Source organism: Cuculus canorus, chromosome 26, assembly GCF_017976375.1.
Source record: "Cuculus canorus isolate bCucCan1 chromosome 26, bCucCan1.pri, whole genome shotgun sequence".
Classification (NCBI taxonomy): domain Eukaryota; kingdom Metazoa; phylum Chordata; class Aves; order Cuculiformes; family Cuculidae; genus Cuculus; species Cuculus canorus.
In genome coordinates this window covers 2,004,976-2,030,263 of record NC_071426.1, presented here as the reverse complement: position 1 = coordinate 2,030,263, position 25,288 = coordinate 2,004,976, and the positions used below count along the sequence as shown (strand labels likewise).

The 25,288-nt window shown below is 54.2% G+C and overlaps 3 protein-coding genes across 6 annotated transcripts in view; 2 read left to right on the top strand and 1 right to left on the bottom strand.

Moving 5' to 3' along the window:
* Window positions 1–25,288, top strand: part of ZMAT4 (zinc finger matrin-type 4) — a 209,000-nt gene that overhangs the window by 19,217 nt on the left and 164,495 nt on the right. The window lies entirely within an intron of this gene.
* On the bottom strand, window positions 1,288–6,184 carry GOLGA7 (golgin A7). The gene is made up of 5 exons (XM_054049706.1): window positions 6,027–6,184; window positions 4,936–5,088; window positions 4,525–4,626; window positions 3,608–3,671; window positions 1,288–2,537 (listed from the first exon to the last, which is right to left on the bottom strand). Exons 1-4 carry the CDS (start codon window positions 6,135–6,137, stop codon window positions 3,624–3,626), a joined length of 414 nt encoding a protein of 137 aa, XP_053905681.1. The 5' UTR covers window positions 6,138–6,184; the 3' UTR covers window positions 1,288–2,537; window positions 3,608–3,623.
* LOC128849210 (uncharacterized) lies at window positions 8,475–24,506 on the top strand. The gene is made up of 3 exons (XM_054049699.1): window positions 8,475–9,393; window positions 22,426–22,607; window positions 23,365–24,506. Exons 1-3 carry the CDS (start codon window positions 9,113–9,115, stop codon window positions 23,688–23,690), a joined length of 789 nt encoding a protein of 262 aa, XP_053905674.1. The 5' UTR covers window positions 8,475–9,112; the 3' UTR covers window positions 23,691–24,506.

Below are 25,288 nucleotides of genomic sequence, written 5' to 3'. Positions count from 1 at the left end.
CCGTGAGCAGCGCTCGGCTCAGCCGCACTGCGCATGCGCTTTTACCCCCGTGACCTGTACCGGCAGTCCTCGGACCTGCCGCCTCCTGCCTCAGCCGCACCGCGCATGCGCAATCCGTCCAGCGCGTAGCTGCTCATGCGCAGCTCGGCCCAGTGACTTGCCTGAGCGCACGGCGGGAGCACCGCGCCAGGAACCGAGCAGCGGGCAGAGCCGCATGGCTTAGGCTCCGTGCGGAAGGGCCCTCGGCGTCGGAGAATAGAGGGCTCTGGGAAGACCTTGGGGCAGCTTCCAGTGTGGAAAGGGGCAGCAGGAAAGCTGGGGAGGGGCTCTTGGTCAGGGAGAGGACGAGCAGAATGGGTTTCAGCTGAAAGAGGGGAGAGTGAGGTGAGATTTTAGCAAGAATTTTGCTGTGAGGGTGTGGGGAGGCCCTGGCCCAGGTTTTCCAGAGCAGTGGTGGCTGCCTCATCCCTGGATGGGTTCCAGGCCAGGTTGGATGGGGCTTAGAGCCCCTGATCCAGCAGGAGGTGTCCCTGCCCGTGGCAGGGGGTGGGACTGGGTGGGCTTTGAGGTCTCTTCCAAATCAGACCATTCTGCCATTCTGTGATCTTTATACCTCTGCCCTGGAAAAAGGCTGAGAGTAAAAGTCCCAGGTTCCGACTGAGAGGGCAGATGTCGCAGGACATCCAGCTGAGGAAGCGCTTTGCTCTGCCCTGGCCAGCAAAGCCCAAAGTGCCCTGCTGCTCCAAGTCCCATGTCAAGCTCGCTGGAAAGCCAGGCAAAACAAGGTCTGAGGGTGCCTGGTGATGTCATGCAAAGAGCAATAGCTCTGCATGCTCAAAGGCCTCTTTCTAGCTCCCCCTTGCTTGCTGCTCCCGCTGCACATGAGGCCAGGCCGAGCTGGGGTGCAGACCTACCACCGTGTAGGAGCCATCGCTGGCCAGGATGATCATGTCAATGAGAGATGTGTGGTTGGCTACGCAGATGCCTCTGTTCCAGGGTCTGTTTTCTCTAAACAGAAAACAACAGCAGAGGTGAGGACTGAGGAAGGAAGCGTGAGGCCCATGACGAGCAGGGCACAGAACAACTGGCAGGAAGGGACTTTTCAGTACCCCACATTTCCAAAACCAGCGCTTCCCCCTACATAAACTCTGTCAGCTGAGCAATCCCAAGGGATACCAGCTATGTTTGTTCACAGTCAACACCCTGCTGCCGCAGGAGGGAAAACCCCACCAGTCCTGCTCTTTTTCATGAAGCCACGGTACCAAATATGACACAGAATCAGCGTAAGAAAAAATTTACTGATCCATTAGTACTTCTGCCAATATTGCAACAGATGTGAAAGGCAAACACTGTTACAGTTTAGAAAAAACAAGTTTTATACAATTAAAGTATTAAACAAATCTCAAAAAAAAACATAATCAGTGGCTGAGTAATAAGCCTGGAATTTCAGATCCAGTATTAGCACCTACAGCACCACCAGAAGCTGAAACGCTCCCAAATGCTCTGCCAAGTCTTCTTTCCTAAACGCTTGAGTTCCTTCTACAGACGCTCAGAACCTAAATCAGGACATCCTTGCTTGGATAAGGGAAAAGGATATAAGAGAAAGATACTAAGCCAGCTTGGTTTGTAGAAACTCTACTCTTGCAGGTATTGCTGAGGAGTGCCAGGGTGTGGGGGATGTGGAATGATGCAGGGTTCTACTTTTCAGGTGTGCCAGCAGAGAGAGTTAAGAAACCATCTTACACAACATCTAACAGTTTGTCAAATCAGTGTTTTCCTATAAATTATACATAATAAATCCATAAAGAGAGAGTTTTACACTTCACATGTGAATCTGAGTAGGGCAGGAATCATTATGTTCATTGGTTCAGCATCCATTTTATCATCCCTGCTGCTTTACGAGCAGACAGACCCCCTTCCCGTGGAGAGTACCGACAGACGTAGCAACAGCAAAGACACAGCAGTAGAAAAGACACCAGGATTAACACCCAGCTGTTCCCCCCCTTCTAGGAACAGCCAAAACATTAAAACAAATAACACTTTGCCTTCCAGTTTCTCACAAGAATCAGCACAGAAAACATCAAATGCTCGCTGCCTTGAGTCACTTCTCACCAGGCAGAGGCACTGCACAGCCCCTCACGCTACAACTGAATGGGAGGGAAGGCCTCATTTCTGGAATTCCCAGCTCTGGCTCGTAGCTTTCCAAAGCCTGACTGCTGTACAGAAGGGTTTATGAACTAGGGAGGAACAGCACTGCACTTAGGTAACTACAACGAGACTTCTCTGGGCTCAGTGCCCCGTTTCTTTCAGTGTAGCCTTACCACTTCTGCTTTTTCTTGCAAACAGACTAAAAAGCGATCTCATTGCCCAAGAGTTTGCCATAAAATGGATGCTGACTGGGTCACCCCATGTAGAGCAGTGGTAGGAAGTTAGTCCATGTGGTAGATGGCACTGCGGGTCTGGCAGCAGAGAAAGGAATGATGCTCTAGAGTAGGAGGTAGGGGAGCTCTGACACGGCAAGTCCGCTGTTGAGCTGTCTGCAAGAAAAGTAGTTTGACATGGTTAGAAACCACTGCTAAATAAATAAAACAACCCCACCACCACCCTTTACAGAGCTGTGAGTTGCTGCCGTAGGCGTGCAGCAGGAATGCAGGGTTACCAGGCACTGTGGCAGGAGCAGCAGGAACGGAAGCCAACACCCTGGCTTTCAGCTGTCCAACAGGTAATAAAGACCTTTACTTCTTTGTTTCTTTCTGAATAACAGGCATAAATGTTTCTAGTCTCTTTTCTGCACGTGTCACCCACAACCCACGCTTGGACTGCCACCCCCAGATCTGCAGAGTACTGAAGGTTAGGGAGCCAGTTCAAAGCTGAGCTTCTTGAAAGCAAAGCTTAACGAAGTTCAGCAGGTATTCAGGAACCCAGGGACAGAAATCCTGCAGTTCTATACTGCAGACAGTTACCATCCTTTATTGTAGCCCCTCTCTTTCAAGCACTCAGTGCTCTTCACTTTGTGATTCTGCCACAGAGCACCATGAAAGCCAAGTGCCTTCTAGCAACTTCTCCAGTTAAAGCTACCAAAAGCAGAGCTTGCTGGCCACTCATCCCAAGTAATGACACCAACGTGAGAACTGAACAGCACCCAGCTGAAACCCTGCTAGAACACACTCAGCGACAGAGGCACGCAGAGAGTTTTCCACTTAAAACTACTGGGTAGGATAAGATCTCAAACACAGCAACAGATCTCAGAGTTCCTCTGAACTTACACAGATGTTGCAGAGGCCATTACAAGGCCCAGGATGTCACCAAAGCCCTGTCCCCTAACCTCGTACAGGGCAAGACAGTCCAAATCTGCTGAGCCCACACGGGCTGTGTTCGTGCACAGACCGCACTGGGCAGCAGGCAGGGTCTGGGGTACAGCTGGGGAGATGGATACTGGACATAACAGAGCATGAATTGAGTTTGTGCATATTTACACGAGGATTTCTGTGAGCAGCCTCCAACTGCAAACAGTGGTGGGATAAATCCTGTGCTGGTGTGACAAAATCAACCCCTTTGAGCATGGAAAACACATAAGAGATTGACCTCATATGAGGTCGGCACATACCTGAGACTCCACAGTTTTATCTTCCGCTGGTCATTCCTCTGTCTTCATAAATGGTAATTTCAATCTGCACAGGAAAGCTGTTAGGGAAGCATACTACGAAAGGATTATGAAAACAAACAAAAGTGGAAAAACATTAAGATATCAGAATCTTTGATCTTTCTGCTTCCTACCGGCTGTGCACAGAGGGTTTGTGCACACACACAAAAGCATAGAAAACATAGTGAGAATAACGAAGTGGTGGAAGTGACAGCTATAAGCCATTCAAATACAGAGGTAAGCCCACGGCAGGGAATTACCCTTAGTACGGATTTCATTGGCATTCTGTGTTCCACTGCTCTGGTTTCAATATCCTCAAAAAGCAACGTGTATTATGAGTCCCACCCCTAGATTTGCTGTGCCAGGTCATTACAAAGACCCAGGTCATAATGAGATAAAAATGCCTGCAGCGTGGCTCGAGAGCTGAAGAACTAAGGCTGCAGTAGATTATAGCAGCGTCAAGGGCAAGCGCCGGGCTGGCATCAATGTGCAGGGGTGGCACATGGCAACATCTTCACCAGAGCCCGAGTTGAGGGTTAAAGAGCCACCATCCCCTGCTTTCATGTCATCAGTTTCTATCCTACCAAGAATCTTCTCTCAGACAAACTGCATTGTCAGAGGTCTCTGAAACAGAAGAAGCAGCTGGAGTGGTGGAAGCGCTCTGTTCACACACTCCGCATTTCCAAGGAAGTTACACAGGGTAGATCCCAACACTGTGTTTCCACTGCCTTTTGATGTCACAAATCTGAATGTACTAAAATCTGACCAGAGAACAGAATGCAATGGAGTGAAACAAGAGCGACCACGTATCCAGAGATGAACAGGTAGCACATCATGGACGGACAACAGAGGAGACAGAGTAGGAAGCCACAAAAAGATACAACTCTTAGTCCTCTTTCAATGGGGTCTGTCAGAAGGAGGCCCTGAGGAGCGTAGATCTTCTCGTTCTGTTCCTGAATGAACTTGGCAATTTTCTTTAGAACCTGGCAAGAGAACGGCACAGAGGTTACAGCTCCTTCATCAGGATTCCCTGTGCTGGGGTCTGAGATCCAGAGATCGAGCAGCATTAGAAGAGCCCAGCACATGGCTCGGGACATAAATCTTGGTCCCTCTAAAGCACCTTTAATTTACTCAGTGACATACACGGACGAGCTCGACACACGTGAAACCCTTGAACAGTAAGGCCTGGAGCATAAACACAGGTGCTCACGGACACCCTGCCAAGCAAGAAGTCTCAGACAGAAGCCCAAGACAAATCGCCTCCAGGCAACATGCAAACGGAAGCAGCGCACCTTTTCGTAATGCGTCTCCATGCACAGGAAGATGGTGTAGGCAGTCAGACAGGCGAGGCACCCCTCAAGGTAGGACTGGCCCCCAAGCTTCTCAGCTTCTGCGTAGAGGTTGTTCAGCGTTCGGACGGTCTCTTCAAACTGCTGCCGGTCAATCTGCAAGAGAAGGCAAGCGTGGCTGTTGTGCCCTGCGCGGCTCAGAACTCACGATATCTCCAGCCATCTCCGCTGATTTCTTGTTTGCATTCCAGCTCCTGTGCTTAGAGCCAAAGTCTGGAGGACGTGTGGAGTTACAGACCTGGAATTCCCTGGTTAGTATCTGCCAAGCGATTAGGCCAGGGCTCAATTCCAACACAATGTGAACACAAAACAAGGAAGAGTAACATAACTGAACTCATGTGTGATTTCATTTGAAAAAAACCCCTTAATTCACATGCAAAAAGATCTGCTGGATTAAACAGAGCAGAGCGGTTCGGGAATGGACTGACAGAGCCAACTCCTAAGGCTGCCCAGCTGCTGGCACGGTGCTGGACAAAAGAGCTCTCAACAAACCAACACAAAACAAAACCAGGGGAAAGAGAAGAGAACAAAAGCGCAGTGAGAAACAGAAAAGGCGGCAGCAAAAAGTGATTGTTTTGTTGAAGAGGTTCCGTCCAACAGCAATAAATGCCAAGAAGGCACTTGAGAAAGCTCTTGTGTAGCACAGCGGGGTTTGGCAGAATGGCTGCTCCCCGAGACGGGCTGCGCTCCCACCGCACCGCACACCGTCCAGCGGCACCGCTGGGGCAGAGCTCGGCCTCCCCAGGCCGGGGGAGCTCCAGCCTCACGGACCCCGCGCGAAAGGGGCTCCCCCGCCGCTTTTCACTTAGAATAAATAGTCTTTTCTCAGCGCAGCTCCGCAGAATCGCCATTCGGGCAGCGAACACCGCCCTCGGGCCAGGAATCGGCATCAACCCGCACACCTCCCGCACCCGGGCGGGACCGGCACCGGGGACACCGGAGGCCCCGCACCCGGGCGCCACCAGGGTTACCGGGCGGCCGCGAGCCCCGACCCGGCGGGAAGCGCCACCTCGGTGACGCCCCCCCCACCTCACCCTATTCTCCAGCTCGGCCGGGAACTTGCTCTGGAACTGGCAGCGCGTCCCACCGCTGTAGTCGCGCTGGATGAAGACCTTTCCCGCGACCGGGGCCGGCTGCGGCCTCATGGCTGCGCCGCGGACGGGGCTCGGCCCGGAAGTGACGCACAGCGCACGCGCTGCCGCCTGTTGGCTGCGCGCGACTGAGCACCCCCCCCCCCGCGCCCAGAGCACATGGTGCAGTCCGGACCCCCCTCTTCGTGCAGCCATGGCACAGCCTCGCTCCACCTATAGCCCCGCCCATAGCCTCGCCCCTCCACTCACCCCGCCCCTTCTCCTCCTTTCAGTGCGGGCGGGCGCCGGGCGGGAGATTTCCATTTTTCGGTGCGGGCGGGCGCCGGGCGGGCGGTTTTCGTTGTTCGGTGTGGGCGGGCACCTCCGGCTCCACTGGCGTTGGCGACAACCGCTTTCAGTGCACCGAGGAAAGGCGTCTGGGCTCCATCCTGCCCGTGTAATCCGTGTTCCTGACTCTGTGACGTGGGCAAGGGGAGCCGATCGCCTGCAGAGTCATAGAATCACCAGGTTGCAAAAGACCTCTTGGATCATTGAGTCCAACCCTTCCTATCAACCACTCAACCACGTCCCTGAGCGCCTCATCTACTCATCTTTTAAATCCCTCCAGGGATGGGAACTCCACACCCTCCCTGGGCAGCTCCTGACAGTGCCCCATGACCCCTGCAGTGAAAAATTGTCTCCTGATGTCCAGTCTGACCCTCCCCTGGTTGAGCTTGAGGCCATTTGTCCTGTCCTCTGTCCCTTGGGAGAAGAGCCCAGCTCCCTCCTCTCCACAACCTCCTTCCAGGTCGTCATAGAGAGCAATAAGGTCTCCCCTCAGCCTCCTCTTCTCCAGACTAAACACCCCCAGCTCTCTCAGCCGCTCCCCATCAGACGTTCTCCAGCCCCTCATCAGCTTCGTTGCTCTTCTCTGGAAGAAGAAGAGTCATCTGGAAGTTGTGAAATTGGAGGTGATGGGAAGACGCCATTCCAAGGTTCAGAAGGTAGCTAATGAGTGACGCGTTAATTTAAACAGTTATTGGAAACCATCGCTTGGTGAGCAGAAAGCAAAGGGAAGCAAAGGATTTGGGGCGTTCTGATTCGTTCTTTGCTTACAACGGCTGCTGCTCCTCAGCCTAACGGGGCTTCTGCTTAGAGGGTGATATCCAGGAGAAAGGTTCCCAGGCACCCCGAGGAGCAATGAACTCAAGCGCAGACACCGTGGCTTGGGCCACGCTCCATCCCTACTGCCTCCGAGTCAGAGCGCTGGAGGGTTTGACCCTCTTCCCTTGAGCCCAGGCACCGAGGCTGGGAGGGAGGCGGCCCTGGAGTGCAGTCGGGCTCGCGGAGTGAAGCCTGTGGGTCGCAACTTCACCCTTGCGCAGTCCATGGGTTGCAGGCTCCATGCCCTTCATGCCCCTGCTGCTGTTTGTGTGGATTACTTCTTCTCCCTAAACCTCTTTTCTCTTCTGAGAGGATGACAGAGTTCGCAGCCCTGGAGCGTTAACCCTGTGTGCTCCTTCTCACATCTGCTGCGTGAGCCCCGCTTGAGCGCACGCGTGAGCGATGCATTTAGAGGCAGCCCAGACCATGCAGGTCCTGCAGCAGAGGAGGTGCAGAGCAGGTTTCTGAACTTCTGTGAGCCAAGATTTTGTTAGCAATCGTTGAGGCATTTGTTGGCACGTCTGCAAATGTTCATGGAACCGAGTGCCGTGAATGCAAAGATGCGCTGACCCACCTCTCTTAAGGAAGTGCTTCATCATCGTCAGCCCTTGGCGTCATCCTGTTGAAAGCACTTTATGTTTTTCTCTGAACTGTTTTCATTCTTGCTGAGAAAAGGCTTATGAAATTTTACAATGCAGTAATAAACCATTATTATTTATTAAATAAGAAGACCCTGTAAAAAATAGAAGGCGAATTCAATCCAGATGCAGTCTCTTGCAAGAGCATTTGAAATTCCAGATGTCGGCAGTAAAAATGTGGTCTCCAGTCCATGCTCTTGGGGATGCAGATGCTCCTGGCTGGGTAACCTGGCCCTGCGCGGTGCAGCTGCGTGGCATTCTGCTTGCCAACCCTGTTTAGAAGCAGCCGCAGTGTCTAACTGTCAGCATTCAGCTTTAGCGCTCTGCTGAACATACTTCTGTGCATTTTTATGGCTATGAGCGAGATAGTAAGCACACCGGCTCAATGTTGTACTGGTTTTATGAAGGTAATAAGCCAACGGCTCGTGGAACTGGGCAGCTGTGTGGACAGCAGAGGGCTTGGGAGCCCTTGGGTGGGCTTGGGAGCCCTTGGGAGCCCTTGGGTGCCCTTGGGTGGGCTTGGGAGCCCTTGGGTGGGCTTGGGAGCCCTTGGGTGCCCTTGGGTGCAGGCACCGGCACAGACTCAGTGGCCAGCACTGGAAGAATAATGACAGCACGTTCAGGGCTTTTCTGTCCCCCTGCTATCAGCCGCTTGTTTCCTCTGTGCACCTCAAACCTTTTCTCAAGAGGCCGTTCCGTGTTCGGTACTGCCGCTGGTGCTCGGGCAGCCTGGAGAGATGATGATGCCTTTTCCATCCCAGACAAGCTGAAAGGTCTTTTTCCTGATGTTATAAGATGATGTTTCCTGGCTCAGCGCCACAGCCTTCTGCGCTGCTGCGAGAGGAAAATCATTTGATCATATTTACCCACAGTGACAATGGCCTCTCAGCTCTGCAACTCTTGGGAAAAGCTTGACCTAGCTCGGACTCCCGTCCGTGGCTTTGTCTCGGGCTGCAGCCACTGTAAATCATCCCAGGGGCAAGGACTGGAGTTCCCAGCACGCACTGGTTTGCTGAAGGCAGGGAAAGGCCGGAACCACGGTGCAGGTGGTTGCAGTGCATGGTCTTCGCAGGTGGCAGCTGATAAGAAAGAGCATGGAGCATCTGCACAGCCTGATCAACAGGTCGGAGGCATTTGGATAATGTGGGAAAAAAACAGATAATAGGTGTCTCTGGGTGTGGAGGCTGCGGAGATCCTGGGCACCAAGCTTGGACTGACCAGGACTGACTTTATTTCCTGTCAACACCAATGGATTTTGTCTCCTGGTGGCACCCCTTAATGGGGACTGCAGCCACCCTTGATGTGCAGGGAACAGACAGCTTCCTTGGACACCTTCTGGAGTTTGCTACCTGCCAAAAACCCACTTTGTCTTCCTACAGAAATCATGCAAAATGCTCACAAATTTGGATGCACATAGTACCGAGAAATCTTGGGTTACCAGAGTTCAGGTTTTGCCTGCCACACCTCAGCTTGTGTTCATCATTTGGATGTCCAGCGCAGCAGTGGGAGAAAGCGTGCGGCATCACACAGTGAGTATGTGCTGCGCTTTCTTACGTTCCTGAGGAGGCATTGTCCTCATCCCCTTGGAGGTTAAACCTCCAAACAGCCTGGCCAGGGGAGCGGGGAGCAGGAGGGGGCCACGCTGTGTCCACACGCTTGGAGCTGGATTTGCGGTGCTCAGATCTGGGAAGAAGAGCATACAATTTAGGCTTTCCGTGGACATCCCCTTGGGAGCTTCACTTCCTTCCAGATCCCCAACCTGCAGGTTTCTAAACTTTGTACCGAAGAGTCAGAGGAGGAGGATGCCTGAGCGCGTGCACATCGGGTGCATCATAGCTGTACACTCCACAAGGTCTGGACCAGCCCTCCTGGGGGCTGTGGGCGTTTGTGCAGGAGGTGCTGGCACTCCAATATCTCCTTGGGGTGCTCCAACAGCCGATTGCTGCCCATCTGCCTCCCTGCTGGCAGCTCTCTGGGTACGGGACAGAGACAGTTGGATTTCAGGGCAGAGTTCCTACTGAGAGGGACTTATCCACACAGTAATTGGAAAATGCAAATGCCCACCCTCTGGGGAATCCCTCTTCAAAGCCCTGGTGAGGCTGGGGCTCCGATTCCTTTGGGGAAGCTTCAGCTCCACAGGGGAAATCACCCTCCTGGAGATCACAGAGAGTGGCTTTTATGTGGAAATGACTGTTTTTTTCACCATTAGGTGATGGAGAAATAATTAAGCGAGGCCACAGCCAGTGTTATCTGTACCTGACTGCCAGGGCTCAGTCCGGCAGGGATTCCTGCATTGGGCTCTTCCGCTAGTTTTTCATTTTTGTCTGCTAAAAAGCTGATAATGTGTGCTCCTCCCGTCACACGGGATAGGGAAATCAGTGTTCAGAGGAGCCGCTCTCACACACCAAGTCGGTCTGTGGAGTTTGTGGGCAAATAAACCCAGGAGCGGCTGCTGGGCTGAACTGGGAATGTCCCAAGGAGTGGCAGACTGGACCCGCTTTGGTGTGTGTGGAAAGGAAGCAGCACAACACCATTTCAAAATTACCATTTTCTGTTTGCATTTAACCTTTGTGGTTTTGCTCTTGAAGTGGAAACTGCGCTAATTCGTCTGGGAGGCTGGGAATGCCACTGGGAGGGGATGCATCCAGCAGGGGTGGATGTTGCCATCCCTTCCTGGTCATATGCTGAGCACGGCTGGAGAGAGCGGGGGGGCTCAGCCTGGGAGCTTCTCAGGCTTCCATGGACTGTACGTTTGTAGCATTTGCAATTCCTTTGCACAGTGGCAGAGCTGCTCTGCTTCATTCACATCCCCCCCAGAGCCTGCTGCAGCATTGTCCTTCCTCTGCCAGAGGACTTTTGATGGTCAAGAGTAATTCAGTGCCAGTGGAGCAGCAAGAAACATTAACCCTTAATTCTCAGCTTGGGGCACCACTGAGTGGTCAGGGCACCCTGGTCCGGGTGGCAGCGCTCCCAGGCTGTGTGGTCCCAGGCTCAGGGATGCGATTTCCAGACCTGCTGTGCCACTGGTGCCCAGCACTGGCTGCCTCCGAGGGATGCAGGGCGCAGCTGGTGATGCTGTACCCCTACTGCAAGCAAGGAAGAAGAACCCTGGCTTGTCTTTCTGGCAAGGCCACTCTGGGTTCAGCGGTCTCTCCACTGTTGTGAGTTGATTTTAGCCTTTCCTGAGGCGGAGGGATGGATTCTGTTACGCCAGGCTGAGAGCTGGCACAAGGACTTGCAGGTGTCAGGACAGCAGGGCTGAGCTGGGTTTGCGAGGCTGTAGTTACCCCGCTCCTATTGTCCATGTGTATTTACAGAGGGAGCAGGTTCTGATAAAACCAGCCCAAAATGCATCTATACTGGGGGCAGACGCTGCATGAACTCGGGCTTTCGCAGAAGGGTGATTAACCACCAAAACAGCTTGCTGGTGGCTGGCAAAGATCCTCCGTTATCCCTTGTCTCCCTGTTCCCGGGCGAGAGGCTGTAAGCGCTGGGTTGGTCCGGAAGCCTTGTTCGGGCTCTCTGATCTGCAAGGGTTCAACATCCTCACATCCCATCCGGTGCTGAGATCGATGAATCATTTATTTTCCCCTGCCAACCGCACCACAATTCAACAAGGAGGAAAGAAACACAAGGATGATTTATTTATTTTCGTTTTTACAGAATATCATAAGCAGCCGCCGTGTCAGATTCCGGACAAAAGCAGTGGTTTTGCAACAATATCATATGTTGAACAGTGCTGTCACTGTCCCCAGACACACTCTTGGGACACATTCGTGCCGACTGGCTCCCTGGAAGGTCTCCCAGCCTGAGCCTGGGCTGGCAGAGGCCCTGCAAGCCGGGGAAGGGCACCTATGAAGGATGCCCGGGTTGCTCAGGCACCACCTCCAGGAGAGGCACTTGCCATCCTCAAAGGTTGCTGGCCACGGCCATGGCCAGTTGGACCCCACAAGGCTTTCAGCAGCCAGAGCCAGGCTGCAGCCTGGGCGCAGACCCTCGCTCCTGCTTCCAGAGCACCCCAGTGGGAGACAGTGATGGAGCCAGGCTGCCTCTCAATCCCTACCCTAGCTCTGGAGAAGAGCTGAGCACCACAGCCTCTTCCTGCCCAGGCGCTCTTTCTTGTGCTCAGCAGTTTGCCGCTGTGATAATGAGTCTCAGAATCTGCTTATTGTGGAGAAAAAGAGTGCAGAAAAAAAAAAGGAGAAAGAAGTCAGGCGAGGTGATGGGCTGCCCTAGGATGTGGGTATCGTGGTGGTGGGCTGCCCTGGGACCTGGGTATGGGCTGCTGCTGCTCTTGCCTCACCCTCCTGCCCCCATCTAATCCCACAGGAACAGACTGAACTAATTAACCCTCTAGCACTCCATAATGAAAACTAATAAACACCTAATGGGTTTGCTTGAGCAAACAACCTTCACACTGGCCGTAGGAAATGTTGGTGCTGTGGGGTGGCGTGGGGCAGAGCTGGGGCTGCCCCCGGCTCCTGATCCCGGGATGCCCCAGCCCTTTGCACCGTGGCTCTCAGTCCTGCCTGGCTTCTCCTGCTCCAAGAGGTTCCAGCTGTGTTGGGAATGCCACCAGTCCTGAGCGTGCCCTTCTCGCCTGGCCAGGGTGTCCCTTGCTTGCCTTGCTACTGTGTGAGCCTTGCTCCAGCCCTGGTCCCTCCTGCTCTGCTTGCTGCCAGCTGCAGGACTTGGTCTTCTCATTCCTGGTTCCTCTCTCAGCTCTGCTCCCGAAGCTGTTCCCAGGCTATGAGGGAAATGCACTCAGAAATATCCTGCTTCAAACACGGTACCAGACGGGCTGCATTTTCCTGACCTTTACCTGGTTCCAATGTGCAAACAGTTAGGATCGTAATGTTAACATTTTCTCAGATGTTTTATGTGCATATAAAATATTATCGAAGAATGCGCTTTTTGAATGTGAGGTTTTATCCAATTACAATTTTACTAGAGTTTATAAAAACATTAAAAAAAAAAATACATTTTCAGGATGTCTGAGATGATGCTGCCTTCGTGGTAAGCTCCAAAGCCCTTGCAGTGGAATATAATTGCCACTACATGTCTCTGGAATTATTATGATTAACTAAATGTGCTGCTTCCTCAGTGCAGTCACCTCTGGAAATGGTTAACACTGGGGCAGGGAAGAATAAATACGTTCCTTCTCTGCACCAAAACCTTTGCTTTCTGTCAGGGGCTACAGGCTCGGCTTCTGCAGACACGAGTGTATTGGGGTCAGGCACTAAAAATACAACTTAGGAGCTCACGGTGACTCTTGAGTGGACCCAGTTGCTCAGCTGACCTCCCAGCAAGTGAAAGAACGGATCTCTTCTCCTGCACGGTGCACTTCTGGAGACAGAAAGTGGGAACACATCTTCCCTGGCTTACCTGAAAGCTTGAATCAAGAAAGGAGATAAATGGAATTTAATGGATGTTCATGTAAGGACATCGACTGTCTTGCTTTTGGAATGGAGGAGATGGCAAACACTGTGATCTCTGGGAATCTCCACGTTTGATATGTGAACGGGAAGGCTGAGCGTGGAGATGCCGATCCTGTCGTCTGCCTGTTCCGAAAGATCCCCTATTGCGCTGCAGCATTTTGCGTAAGTGGCTCATAATTTTAACAGGCTTATTCCTGTTCAAAGATGGTGAATTGGAATAAGCCTGTTAAAATTATACAGCAAGCGTGCATGAAATCATAAAGAGAGGTGGTAAATTACTCCATTGGAGAGGGAGAGCCCGGCTGTGTCTCCAAGCTGTGCACCGACAGCCGCTCCCAACAAAGCCGTGGTGCTTTCCAGGGCTGTACCCTCGGGAACCCATCCTTGCCCGCACTGTGGCTGCAGACAGAGGAAGGGAAAGTCTATCTTGTGCATGCACCGAACCCAGCCCTTTCCGCTGGGACACCTGGGATGATCATGCAGCATCACATTTGCAAACTGGGAAACTTAAGTCGTAGTAGCTCGCACACCTCCAAGGAATGCGGTGCATAAAGCCAGGGTTCCAGAAAGCCTGCCTGCCCACGCCTCTGGCTTGTGGTCGTGGTTTTTAGCCCTCAGTGCCGTGGCAATTGCTTCAAAGCCACTGACACAGGGTGGCAGCTTATTTTGTGTGCTGGGGAGAGGTCAGGGAGCTGGCAGAGGCAGAGCGCCCAGGGGAGTGCACAGAGGTCAGCAAAGCAAAGCCGTGCAGCCCCTCTGCGTGTCCCGGGAGGTGTGGGGCATCCAGAGCCCCTGGCCCCGCGCCTGGAGGTTTCCAGCAGGATCAGCCAAGCAGGGAGCGAGGCTACTGCCCGGGGCTGCCTGGGGAAGGTCACTTGAACCTGTGCTGGTGGGTATCTTGCTCCATGTTTACAAAGGGAAAACAAGTGCAAAGAACAGGATTGTATTTGTTATTTGTAAGTCAAACCAGCTGCTATCTGGAGGCTGCGGATCCTGCCTCTGCGAGACACCAAACGTCACTGCTGCTGGAAGCCGCTCTTCTCCCTGTGTCACCACAGTCTGGATTTCCCATGTGTTTCCCAGTGTCCATTCACTGGGTGAAGCCCACTGGGTATCACCGGACCCTGGCGGGAGCGCTGCAGCACGGAACGCTGTGTGCTGGAGTGCTGCCGTGGAGGGCTGGACATACCTGCTCCGGGAGCAGCTCGGAGAAAGAGGAGGCTGCCAGGGCTGCCAGATAAGCTGGGACCCCAAAAGCCCAGCTGACCTTTGGGTGCTGGCTCCTCAGCCTCTCGGGCGCCTTCCACAGCCGCTCTGGCGCCTGGGCTTCTCGCAGCGAATGTCCTGCCTGCTCCACTCCTGCCGAGAGCCGTGGGTGAAGCCAAGGTGCCAGAGGGTCACCAAGTCCTCAGTGTTAATGAGCCTGGAGTTTTCCAGCCTGACGTGACCAAATGCAGTGACTGGGGGCTCATGGAATAGGAGGACTCTGAAACAAAGAGGCTTTCAGGCCACCTAATACTGTGTAGATCCAAGAGGACAAATCGAATTCACAGTCACAGCTTAGACTGGGAGATATGCTTGCAAAGCCAATTTATTTCATTTTATAGGCTTGAAAGATTTTAAGTCAGGGCTCCCTGTATGGTTTGAATTAGGTTTGGATAGCGGTGTTCTGGAAAGCCAGATCTGGAGAGGCTTCCACTCAGGACATTTGTAATCAAGCAGGGATCACTGCATTTCTACGGTGCTTTCAAATAAAATACTCTGTGGCTGTCCAGAAATGAAGTTTGACTGCAGGGCTAGATGCCGTTGGGTCTGCGTCCCTGGCCCAGACGATCTCTCGGAGTTGCCCCCGTGCCGTTCCGTGAGCCAAGGCCACCCGTGCACGCTGTCTGGCACTGCTGGACCACATGACTTTAGTGACCAGCATCTTCTTCCCGGGCTGGTGGAACCCATTCTGCCCTTCTCTTGGTGTGAGAAGCCACTGTGCCTCCCAAGCCCATCAGCTCGGGGATGCATTTTGTGCCGTGCAAGCCTAAAGCAGCACGAAGACCATTTCAGCAGAGGGATAAGCTCCTGGCTCCCACTGCTGAGCTCAGCTGCCAGAAAAGTTCCCCGGGAAGTAGCACAATCTTTGTTTGGTCATTAAAGCAGAAAAAGAGAGAGGGAATCTTAGGAAATGCTTGAAACGATTAGGCGATCTTAACTCTAAGGAGCTAAACAAATGCAAAGCAATTCTCCCCCCAGCCCCTCGTGCTGCTGTAGAATGTAATCTCATTTCTAAACACACAATTACAGAAAATAAAAAGAAAAGAAAAGAATAATTAATTTCTGCTTCCTCATGCAAATCCTCTGACCAATCATTTAGGGATCAGGGGCAATTCAGCTTCTTGTGCAAATTCCAAACTGAAGGCCTGAAAAAAGCAAGTGAATGGATTTACTTTTCTAAGAACCAGAATTAACAAAGGTTCTATTTTCCATGGTTATGTGCCTGGCCAGACAGCCCTTGCTGACAAGCTCTCAAAAAACATGTGTTGGCCTGTTGAAAAGGCCCCGGTGTTGACTGACAGACAATTGAAGTGACAAATTGTTTCATTGTCCCTGGCAGGGAGAGCGCTGTATTAGATAATTATGGCGAGGAGGGAAGCGACAGGGCACAGGTCAGAAGACACGTCTGACCCTGTTTTCTGAAAGCCCTGAAAGAAGCCTGCGTCCGGGAGAGCAGCGTGACGCTGCCATCGGGTTCTCTTCCCGTTGTGATGATTAAGAACTAACGAAGATGGAGTGGGGACGGGCTTGCTCCCTGCTTGCCCTGGTCCTGTCTCCCGGGAATCGGGTGCTGGGGTTCAGTGACAGCTCAGTGCCATGCAAGGATGAGCTCTCCCGTGGCACCCGCCGTCCCTCGCTGGCTCCGGTGATGCTCAGTGCCTCTCCTGGCTCCCTTCGGTGGATGGCCGGGGCTGCCCGAGCGTGCACGGCTGTGGTGGTGTGATCCCGGCGATGAGTCCCTGCGGCTGCATTGAAGGCTGGCACAGGCACGCTGTGGGGCTGACATGGGTGAAAAAGTGAGGAACCCATGGGAAATCAGAAAGCAAAGCGTAAATGCCTGTAGGAGGCTGAGGAAGGTGATCCTCGGCTGTGTGGTCTCATGGCTGCGTCTCAGCCCCTTCTCTTTGCAGCAGCGGTTTTGGCATTTCGAGGTGCAGCACCACTGCAGAGGCATTGCAGCAATGCTGGGGGTGCAATACCCTTAACGTCCCTTGAGCCGGGGGCTGAGGGGACCTCTGTCAGTGCCAGCAGCTCTGCTCTGGTGCTCCTGAACTCTGCTCAGTGCCAGCCCGGGGCTGCACTGGCACCATTCTGTCCTCACCAGACCCCTGCACGTCTGTGTTTGGAATTGGCAGCAAACTGCACAATGTCCAGCCCCGAGCCCCGTGCTGGGCAGGTCTGGCTGGAGCACGGACACCTTCCCGCTGCCGCCTGCGGACGCCAGCAGGACCAGCCCCTGCTCGCTGGAACCGAGTACAGCTAATAATTATTGAAGCCTCTCTCCCACCATAGAAATAAAATATAGCATGGAATCCCAGCACAGCCACTCCATTGAGAGCGCTGCTCCACTGAGTAATGCCAATAATTCAAAACAGATGAGCTGGGGCTCGAGCACTATAGACACTGTATCCCGGTCTGCCCTGACCCCTGGAACCCGCTGAAAGTTACCTTGAGACTCGCCAGAACTCTTTGGAACTTCTGTGAGGGTTATTTATTGCAAAGTCATAAATATTTGTTATGGATTTTCTCCATCAATCTACAAAATGAATTAGGCTCGAAAAAATTTATGTACTTGGATTTTGGGCATGTGTTTCTCGGGCAGGGGAAAAGAAGTAGGATCTCCATTGTGCTGAGCTCTGGGCTCTGCTGCCTGCCTGAATTCCCTTCCACAAGCGGTTTAAAGTGCACGGGGGGAGAGGTTCTTCTTTAAATCTCTCTTCAAAATTTTCCATAAAATTATTTATGGGGCGAGGAAGTGTCTATTTCCCTCTTCTCCCTCCCAGTCACCCTGTCAGCCCATTAAAATCCTGAAATTCAGGTGCCGCTGTGCCCCAGGAAATTCAGCCTCAAGCCAACAGCTCCCAGGCTCCCTTGGAAGCCGCACCAGCACCAGCTGGGTGCAGTGGGGCTGGAGGGAGCACACCCAGCCTCTTCCCTTTCCACCCCAAGGCACAGCTGCCCTGCGGTAAAGCCTCCACTTTTTCCCACCCCTTAAAGAAAGGATGCGTGAGCAGGGATGTTCCTGGTGGCTTTAACAGACTTTTTATTTGGGAAAATACTTAAGCAAGACTGTAACTGCAGGGATGCTCCATATTCCTTTGGCGCGGCAGGATTTCGGCTCTGGTGGGTGTTGCAGATGGGGCTGTGCAGGGTGATGGTGGGAAGTGGGGCAGATCCTGGGGCAGTGGGAAGCTGGGGCTGGTGGGGTTGGTGGAGAGCGTGGGGCTGGGGGCTGATCCAGGCTTTCCTGCGCTCTCCTGCTCCCAGCTGTGAGTGGAGCACAGACTAGGATGGGGAAGGAGTCCTTTGCCTGCAGGAGAGACCCAGGCAGGGTGGAAGCTGGCAAAATATTTCTGCAGGCTGCATTCCCCTGGGTCTGCTTAAAGCTCGCTGTGAGTGCAGGATCCTGCTGCACGGGCCCCGGCAGCCTGTGTGTCCCGATGGCGATTCACACATGGACAGTGAGTCCTGCGCTCCCATGTCCGTCTGTCCAGCCACCCAAAAGCTCCTGAAAAGGTCTGCATGAATGAGCTGATCTAGCTTTGTTTCTGCTCCCATGCTTTGCCCTTTACCCTTTGGCCTCTGCCCAGCTCTGCGGCCAGGGGAGCAAGGCTTTGGCCACAGATCACTGCACAGCTGGCCAGATGCTCTCACAGAGGCACAATGAGCCGTGGCGGGAGCTCCCGGCTCCTCCCGCTCCCCGGCCCCGCACGCTGGCATGCTTGGCAAAGCACCAAACACAGCATTTTTCTCCCACTGCAAGGAAAACTCCAGCATGGGTCCCATGCGTGGGCTGCACACAATGCCACCGCCGTGCCAGGAGAGACGGATACTGCCTCTCAGGGTGTTCTTGGCATGCTCCCCATTTCCATCCCACTTTCCTTCCACTGTGCTGACGTAGAAGACCTGGGGCTGCACCCGCCCTGGCGTTCGCTTCTTGGTGGGAGCCCTTAGGGCCAGGGTTGGTCTGGCAGATTTCCACCATCGAGGAGACGGTGCCGGCACTGCTGGTGCACTCTTGCTCAGATGGGACATTTGTGTGTGTTGCTCAGCTCATGAGCAGCTGCAGAGAAGAGCTATCCTCTTAGGTCAGGCTTTGTCTAGGACCTTTATCTTGCCTGCTGGGGAGGCTCCAGGATCTTGGTCTGCCTGCAGTGTCTCCATCTGCAGGATTACTCTCTTGTTGCTGTTCAGGTCCCTCTTCCTCACCGAGCTGTGCCCACAGACCAGCCTGAGGCTGGTGCCGAGGAGCTGAGTGCATCCTGTGGACAGGCACCAATAAACTCCTGCAGCTGGGTGGCGTGTGGGAAGGCAGACGATGAGCCGGCAAAGGCACTCCTGATTGCCTCCTCTTCTCTCACGTGTATGTCTAGGGAGAAATGGCCTTCTTTCTCACTCCTTGCCCATTGCCTCGCTAGCTGGGACTCTGTCCTGTGCAGGCGATGCCACTTTCCCTGATTATAGGCGAAGTATGGATCAGTGGGGTGTGCCGGAGACCCCGGAGGGGTTTTGTCTGTAGCTGTGTGCCCCACAGCATCGCGATTGCAGTGCCAGCCCAGGCTCCACATGCAGCGAAGTGCACGATGCGCACGGCTCTTGCTCGGGCATGTGCGCGCAGACATCGCAGAAAACGGGGTCCAGAGGAGATAATTCTGTGCTGAGTAACATGGTAGTGGAAAAAGTTGTCAGAGGAAGCATGACACCAGGAGCTATTTGTTCAATCAATGATTTACCAGATGTGTACACTGTACTAAAGGCTTGTAAACATACTTTAATGGCCCGCTGTAAATCCAGGCAGCAGCAGTGCCAGCTTCATCTCTGTCGGCCGTGGTTTAGGAGCAGCAGTGCAAGGACTCTGAATCACTTTGTTACAGGCTCTGTCAGCTCTGCAATTGTGCGTGTAAATCAAAGAACCGATGTCCTGAGGTCAAAATTATTTGAATGTCAGGGAGGGTTTTATGACCGGCAGCTTTTCCTTCTCTGGGTTCCCCTGCCGTTTCTTGTATTCCACAAACGGCATCCCCAGAACATTGGGTTTCTGTCCCAGTGCCTCAAGTGCGTGGCCGTGTTTTCACTGACTATGTTGGAAGCCTCTTTTGTTAATCACTGAAGCAAAGCGTCATTAGTGAGAAGTGCAGAGTGTATACAAAGAAGAACTTGCCAAATTACTAATAAGCAGAAACTCCATCCATCTTAATGAGACAGGGTTAAGAAAATAGCAACCTCGAATGTACACAATGGAGCCTTTCCACGCTGTTTATTCCTGTTAGGAAGTAGTTCGGGACTACCATCTCTTGTGCTGCTTGGAGATTGTTGCATGATTTCCAAAGGAAAGACTGCTCGTGCTCTTGCAAATCATTGAGCATATGAGAAAGATAAAAAAGTGGATGGATGACTCAAAAAATTGTTACAGGGAAGATACCTGGCCTCCAAACAAATGGAACATCCATGCAGCTAATGTGATGTTGCAGGTTCTGTGCGCAGCACTGTGGGGAACTGCTGCCCAACTGCTGCCCGCAGAGCAGATCTCAGCAATCTCCGGTGATTTCAGAGTGTGGTAGGTTGGTTCCTTGGATGAAGGATTGCCGCAGGGTGAGGAGTGTGAGGAGATGTTTCCTTATGCTGGGCAGGTCTCCAGCTCCTGTCCTTTGGGTTCCTCACCAAAGCAGCCAAGGGTCCTCATGTGCTCGGCCACTGTGGCTGCTCCAGGACCGAGTTCCCCCATCACATCATCCTGGCAGGTAATTTATAGCTCCCCAGTGATGTGCGGCACTTCCCCAGGTTCCTCTGGCAACGCAGAAGGGTTTTTTGCCCGCGCTGAGGTGCCTGCACACCTGTGCTCCCCAGCCACATTCTTCTTTTGTTGGGTAAGAAATGACTTGCAGGGCATTTCACGCAAGCGGCTCAGCTGCTGCCGGTTTTATTGAACGCCAGCGCTCGCTCTATGTTATTCAGGCAAACTTTATATATGGTGCAGACCCTCTCAGCAGCCCGCACCTGGTCCAGGGCAAAGCCGAGCCTCGCAGAGAAGAATGTGCTGTAATGCACCGAGTTATTACAGGATAAATATTTATAAGCCCCTGTAAATATTTGCCATCAGTTCCCTCCTGGGACCAGGGGCAGACGGTCAGAGTTTGAGTAGTGCTGAAGGCGTGAGCTGTTGTAGTTCTTTATGTGTTATCTCAGCTAGTAAACCCTTTGTTGATTGTGTTTAGTTATGGCATTTAATGGTGCTAATTTCACACTAACAGGTGGCATTGGCTGCGATTGTTGCATGCCTTGATGCGCCGCAGGCTGGCTCTCCGCGTAAGCATCCCCATCATCCTGGGCTCTGGACTAGGGTGGCAGAGCTGCGGCGGCGGAGCAGAAACCTTCCCACACAGATTCCAGTGTGGTGGGGTGAGGGAGCATTCCTGGCTCCATCACTGTTATTGGAACTTAGGAGCTCTCTGCTTAGAACACCAGAAAACAAACACGGCAAAGCTAACATCCTCCTGGGCAGGCTGACCGCCGCGGCGGCCGTCCGCTCCAGCTGGCTGCGGCAGGGTCCGAGCCAAAGCAAATATTCCCTGGAGGGTGTCGTGCTGTGGGGGGCATGGTGGGCTCCCCATGCCAGGGCGTAGCGGGTGGGCTGCCTCTGCCGATGCTTGAGCCCCCTCCTCAGCGTGGGCACCGAGAGGCAGGGCAAGCTCCAGCGGGGAGCAGCCGTGGGTGGTTTCACGCTGCCCAGCGTGAGGCACGGACAGCGGATGCCTTGGCCGGACCGCTTGCCGCTCCCCCATCACTGCTGCCTCTGTTGAGGCTGAGACGGGGCCAGCGTAGCGGTGGGAAACTGGGGAAGAAATGCCAGGGCAGGCAAGGCCGTGACTCCTCCATGCCCTCAAACGCAGCAGTAAAACAATGGGCCCTGGGCAATAGCGCTCCTGGATTGTTGCATGGGACTATTTGGGGGCTCCACTTTGCTGCTCATGCACGAAAGCCAGTCATTTGGCAAAAATCAGCTCAGTTAGCAGCCATTGTTCGTAAAGAGCTCGGGGCTGAATGGGCTCAGGGCTAATATATTCTATTATCCCATGCCTGCCTGTTTCCCGGGGCGGCAGGGAGGGAAACACGCATTCCAGTGCCGGGCGGCTGGGCAGAGCGTGCCCTGCTGGCCCCGTGGCGCTGCCCGGCGGGCAACACATCCAGGGAGCTGGGAAGGGATGAGAGGGCGGCAAGTGGGTGCTCATGGCATGGGAGCTTGGTATTTCCATCAGCTCCTTCGACGCTGAGCACCCGCTGCGGGTGGATGTGGAGGAGAGCGGCCACGGCGAAGCGAGGGAGCTGTGGTGGGGGCAGAGCGTGTGGTCCCGCAGGGTTCCAAAAATGGAACCAGAAATAAGCAGGGATAATTGGGCTGGGCTTTCCAGAGGGTAGGATGGGATGGGGGACAGCTGAAATGGTGTGTGCTGCAAAACCGTCTCTTTATTCAATAAGAACACGGTGGCCCCTGTGAGAAAGGCAGCAAGAAATGGCCAGAAAGCAAAGTTAGATGACATTAGAGACTATGCAGAGACTGAAGAAGCAGAAGACTTCATAATTAAGAGCTGAAATGGCTGCATGGGCTTCAGAAAAGCTAATGCCCAATGTGGAAGGGGCTTGATGGAAAAGCAGCCCTTCTCGGGCAGCTGCTTTTTCAGAGACCTGGTGCTGTGCATTGTGCAATTTAGGGGTCCAGACCAGAGCTGCTGCGTTTTATCTCTTTTTTTTTCCCCTTCTCTTTTTTTTTCTTTTTCTTTTCTTTTTTGTAAGAAAAATAAATTGGTTTTCTGGCTGATTCTATTTTGGTTTACAATGCACTCTTGCATTCCCATACAGGTGCTGCTGCTGTGAACATGGGTATCAGGTACAGAAGAGAAGGGAGGCAGCAAAGACCTTCCCTGGGCTGAGTGCAAGATCTGTCGGTGCTTTGAGTGTGGGTGGATTCAGCAGCCAGCGTGCACTGTCTGATAGCTTTCCCTCTTGGCTCAAGAGCGCTGAACTCAGTGAGCAGCCCTCTGGTGAGTGTGCCAGGGTTGCAGCCAGCCCAGGAATCTGTGTGGGAAGCTCCAGGTATGTGGTGGTACACACCTCCAAAGTGACCAGAACAGGGCTTCTCTTTGCTCTGTATGGCATTTGCTGAGCCTGGAGTACCAGAATTCCACTGCAGTTTTATTGCAGTGTTACTGCTGCTGCCTTGGGAGGGCTCCCCACCTTTGGAATATGAGCTCCCCTAAGTCCCCATCCCTCCTGCCTGGCTGTGGTGCTCCTCTCATGCTGCTCAGCCTGGAACAGGTTGCAGCACTGCCAAATAAAAGGTGCCCATTGTCACTCTGGACACCGAGAAGCTCTGGGACTTTCCCATGACCTTGCAATCATGTTCCTTCCACAATTCGGTTCTGAGTGCCCCTGGTGAGCAGGGGTCGTGTTCCGGACCAGAGACCCATACGTGAGGATGTAACCTTGGGTGCAAATAGAGATTCTTGAGAGAAAAGCAGCCCAGCCACCCTGGAGGGGGTCAGTGCCCCGTTCCGTGTGCCACACCACAGCTGGCTGCTGGGACGCAGTGGGATGTGCTACCTTCTGGAAATGAGATGTTGAGTGTTTCTAAACTGATTTTGGTAAAAGCAATTCCTAGGATGTCAGAATTTCCCAAGGGATGGGAAGTCCATAGACAGCTGTTTCCGTGGTGCAAACAGGGATCCGTGCTTTGCTGCCCTTTTCCCTGCCCAAGCAGCAGGAGAGGGCCGTCTCCATCCAATTTCCTCTCTCTTCCAGCTGCTGGCCCCTATGGCGCCGATTCCTCGTTTACTGCGGATTTCCCCACTCCATTAGCGGTGCTAACAGGCTCCCCTCTTCCCCTGGCTCTCAGGTGGAAGTGGCTCTTTCACGCTTCCAGACTGCAGAGCCTCTCCGTTTACCTCTCAATGAGGTGTAGTTCCTGTCCTAAACAGCGCAGGCTGTTGGAGCGAAAGGACGCGGCAGCAATGGGCGCTCTGTGGGAGTCGGGAGCTCCGGAGATGCAGTGGATGTGGCTGTTGCACCGCTTTGGCTTCTCTGGTGGGACTGGAGCCAAAATTCAGAGGCACGATTCCTCTTTATGAAGCCGATCAACATTTTCTCTCTCCCGTTTGGGTTTTATTTTGCTCTGAAGAGCTCCTGGGGTGTGGATGCGTGGGCACGCAGTGGGCAGAGATGCTCGATGGCCAGACCTTGGTTTGAGACAGCTCCTTCTGCCCGGATTGTGGTGAAGGCACCATGGGCAGCTGGTGGGATCACGGCGTGCCCAGCTGCTGGCTTTGGAGGCAGCCGGTGTCCACAGGCCCTCAGGAGCGCGGCGGCTGGTGCCGGCTGCGGAAAGCAGGGCTGGCCTGCGCTCCTGTCCCGTCACGCCAGCGTTTCCGTGCTGCACCCAGCATCTCCCGCTTGTCTCCGAGCAGGATGTGCTGCACCCTGCCAGGCTTGCCGTGGCCTCGCCTCTGCTCTGAGAAGCTGCTGGGAGAAAACTCTCCGTGGACCTCTGGATCCATAGCAGTGCAGTCAGGCTGCTTGAACTGTGCCCTTTCCTTGGAGGGGCTGAGAACAGACTGGTACTGCTGCTGGGAAGCGGTGGATGCGGCTGCTGCATGGCTTTGGCTTTCCTCGGCAGGACCGAAGCCAGGATTCCAAGACACAGTGCCTCTTTAAGGAACAAACCAACCCTTTCTCTCTCCTGCTTGGGTTGTTTTTTTTCTCTGCAAATACCATACTTTCTGTTGGAATTTGTCCACAGGGAACTGAGGTCTGCGCGGTGCAGCCCAGGTTCTCCAAAACATCTGTACCCATGGAGGAGGTGCTCAGGAGCACCCAGAGCTGCCCTGGCTCTGGTGCCCAGTGGGGGCACGGAGCTTGGGCTGCCCACGAGGGCAGCAGCCCATGGGGGTCCCGGTGCTGCTGCCGTGGGGTGCAGATCCCGGGGTGTGGGACGCGGGTCCCTGGTCTCAGGGGTGCAGTGAGAGTCCTGAGGTGTGGGTCTGGGGTGCGCTCGGGATACAGGATGCGGGTCCTGGGCCCTGGGGGTGCAGGTCCCGGCGTGCGGGGTGCAGGTTGCACGTTGCAGTGTGTGGGTCCCGAGATGCGGGGTGCAGGCTGGGCTCGGGATACAGCGTGCGGGTCCCGGGGTGCGGTTTCGAGCGGGTGCGAGTCCTGGGGTGCGAGGTGGGCTCGAGATGCAGGATGCGGGTCCCAAGCTGCAGGTCCCGGGGTGCGGGGTGGGCTCGGGATGCAGGATGCGGGTCCCGAGGTGCGGGTCCCGGGGTGCGGGGTGGGCTCAGGATGCAGGATGCGGGTCCCAAGCTGCAGGTCCCGGGGTGCGGGGTGGGCTCGGGATGCAGGATGCGGGTCCCAAGCTGCAGGTCCCGGGGTGCGGGGTGGGCTCGGGATGCAGGATGCGGGTCCCGGGGTGCGGGTCCCGGGGTGCGGGGTGGGCTCGAGATGCAGGATGCGGGTCCCAAGCTGCAGGTCCCGGGGTGCGGGGTGGGCTCGGGATGCAGGATGCGGGTCCCGAGGTGCGGGTCCCGGGGTGCGGGGTGGGCTCAGGATGCAGGATGCGGGTCCCGGGGTGCGGGTCCCGGGGTGCCGGGTGGGCTCGGGATGCAGGATGCGGGTCCCGGGGTGCGGGTCCCGGGGTGCGGGGTGGGCTCAGGATGCAGGATGCGGGTCC

Coding starts and splice junctions, on each gene's coding strand:
- GOLGA7 (XM_054049706.1), bottom strand. CDS start 6,137: ATGAGGCCGCAGCCGGCCCCGGTCGCGGGAAAGGTCTTCATCCAGCGC. Junction 5,089..6,026: donor CGGCCGAGCTGGAGAATAGG/GTGAGGTGGGGG, acceptor CTTCTCTTGCAG/ATTGACCGGCAGCAGTTTGA. Junction 3,672..4,524: donor TTGAAAGAGGACTAAGAGTT/GTATCTTTTTGT, acceptor TTTCCTGTGCAG/ATTGAAATTACCATTTATGA.
- LOC128849210 (XM_054049699.1), top strand. CDS start 9,113: ATGGATTTTGTCTCCTGGTGGCACCCCTTAATGGGGACTGCAGCCACC. Junction 9,394..22,425: donor AAAGCGTGCGGCATCACACA/GTGAGTATGTGC, acceptor ATTCCCATACAG/GTGCTGCTGCTGTGAACATG. Junction 22,608..23,364: donor ACTCAGTGAGCAGCCCTCTG/GTGAGTGTGCCA, acceptor TCTCTCTTCCAG/CTGCTGGCCCCTATGGCGCC.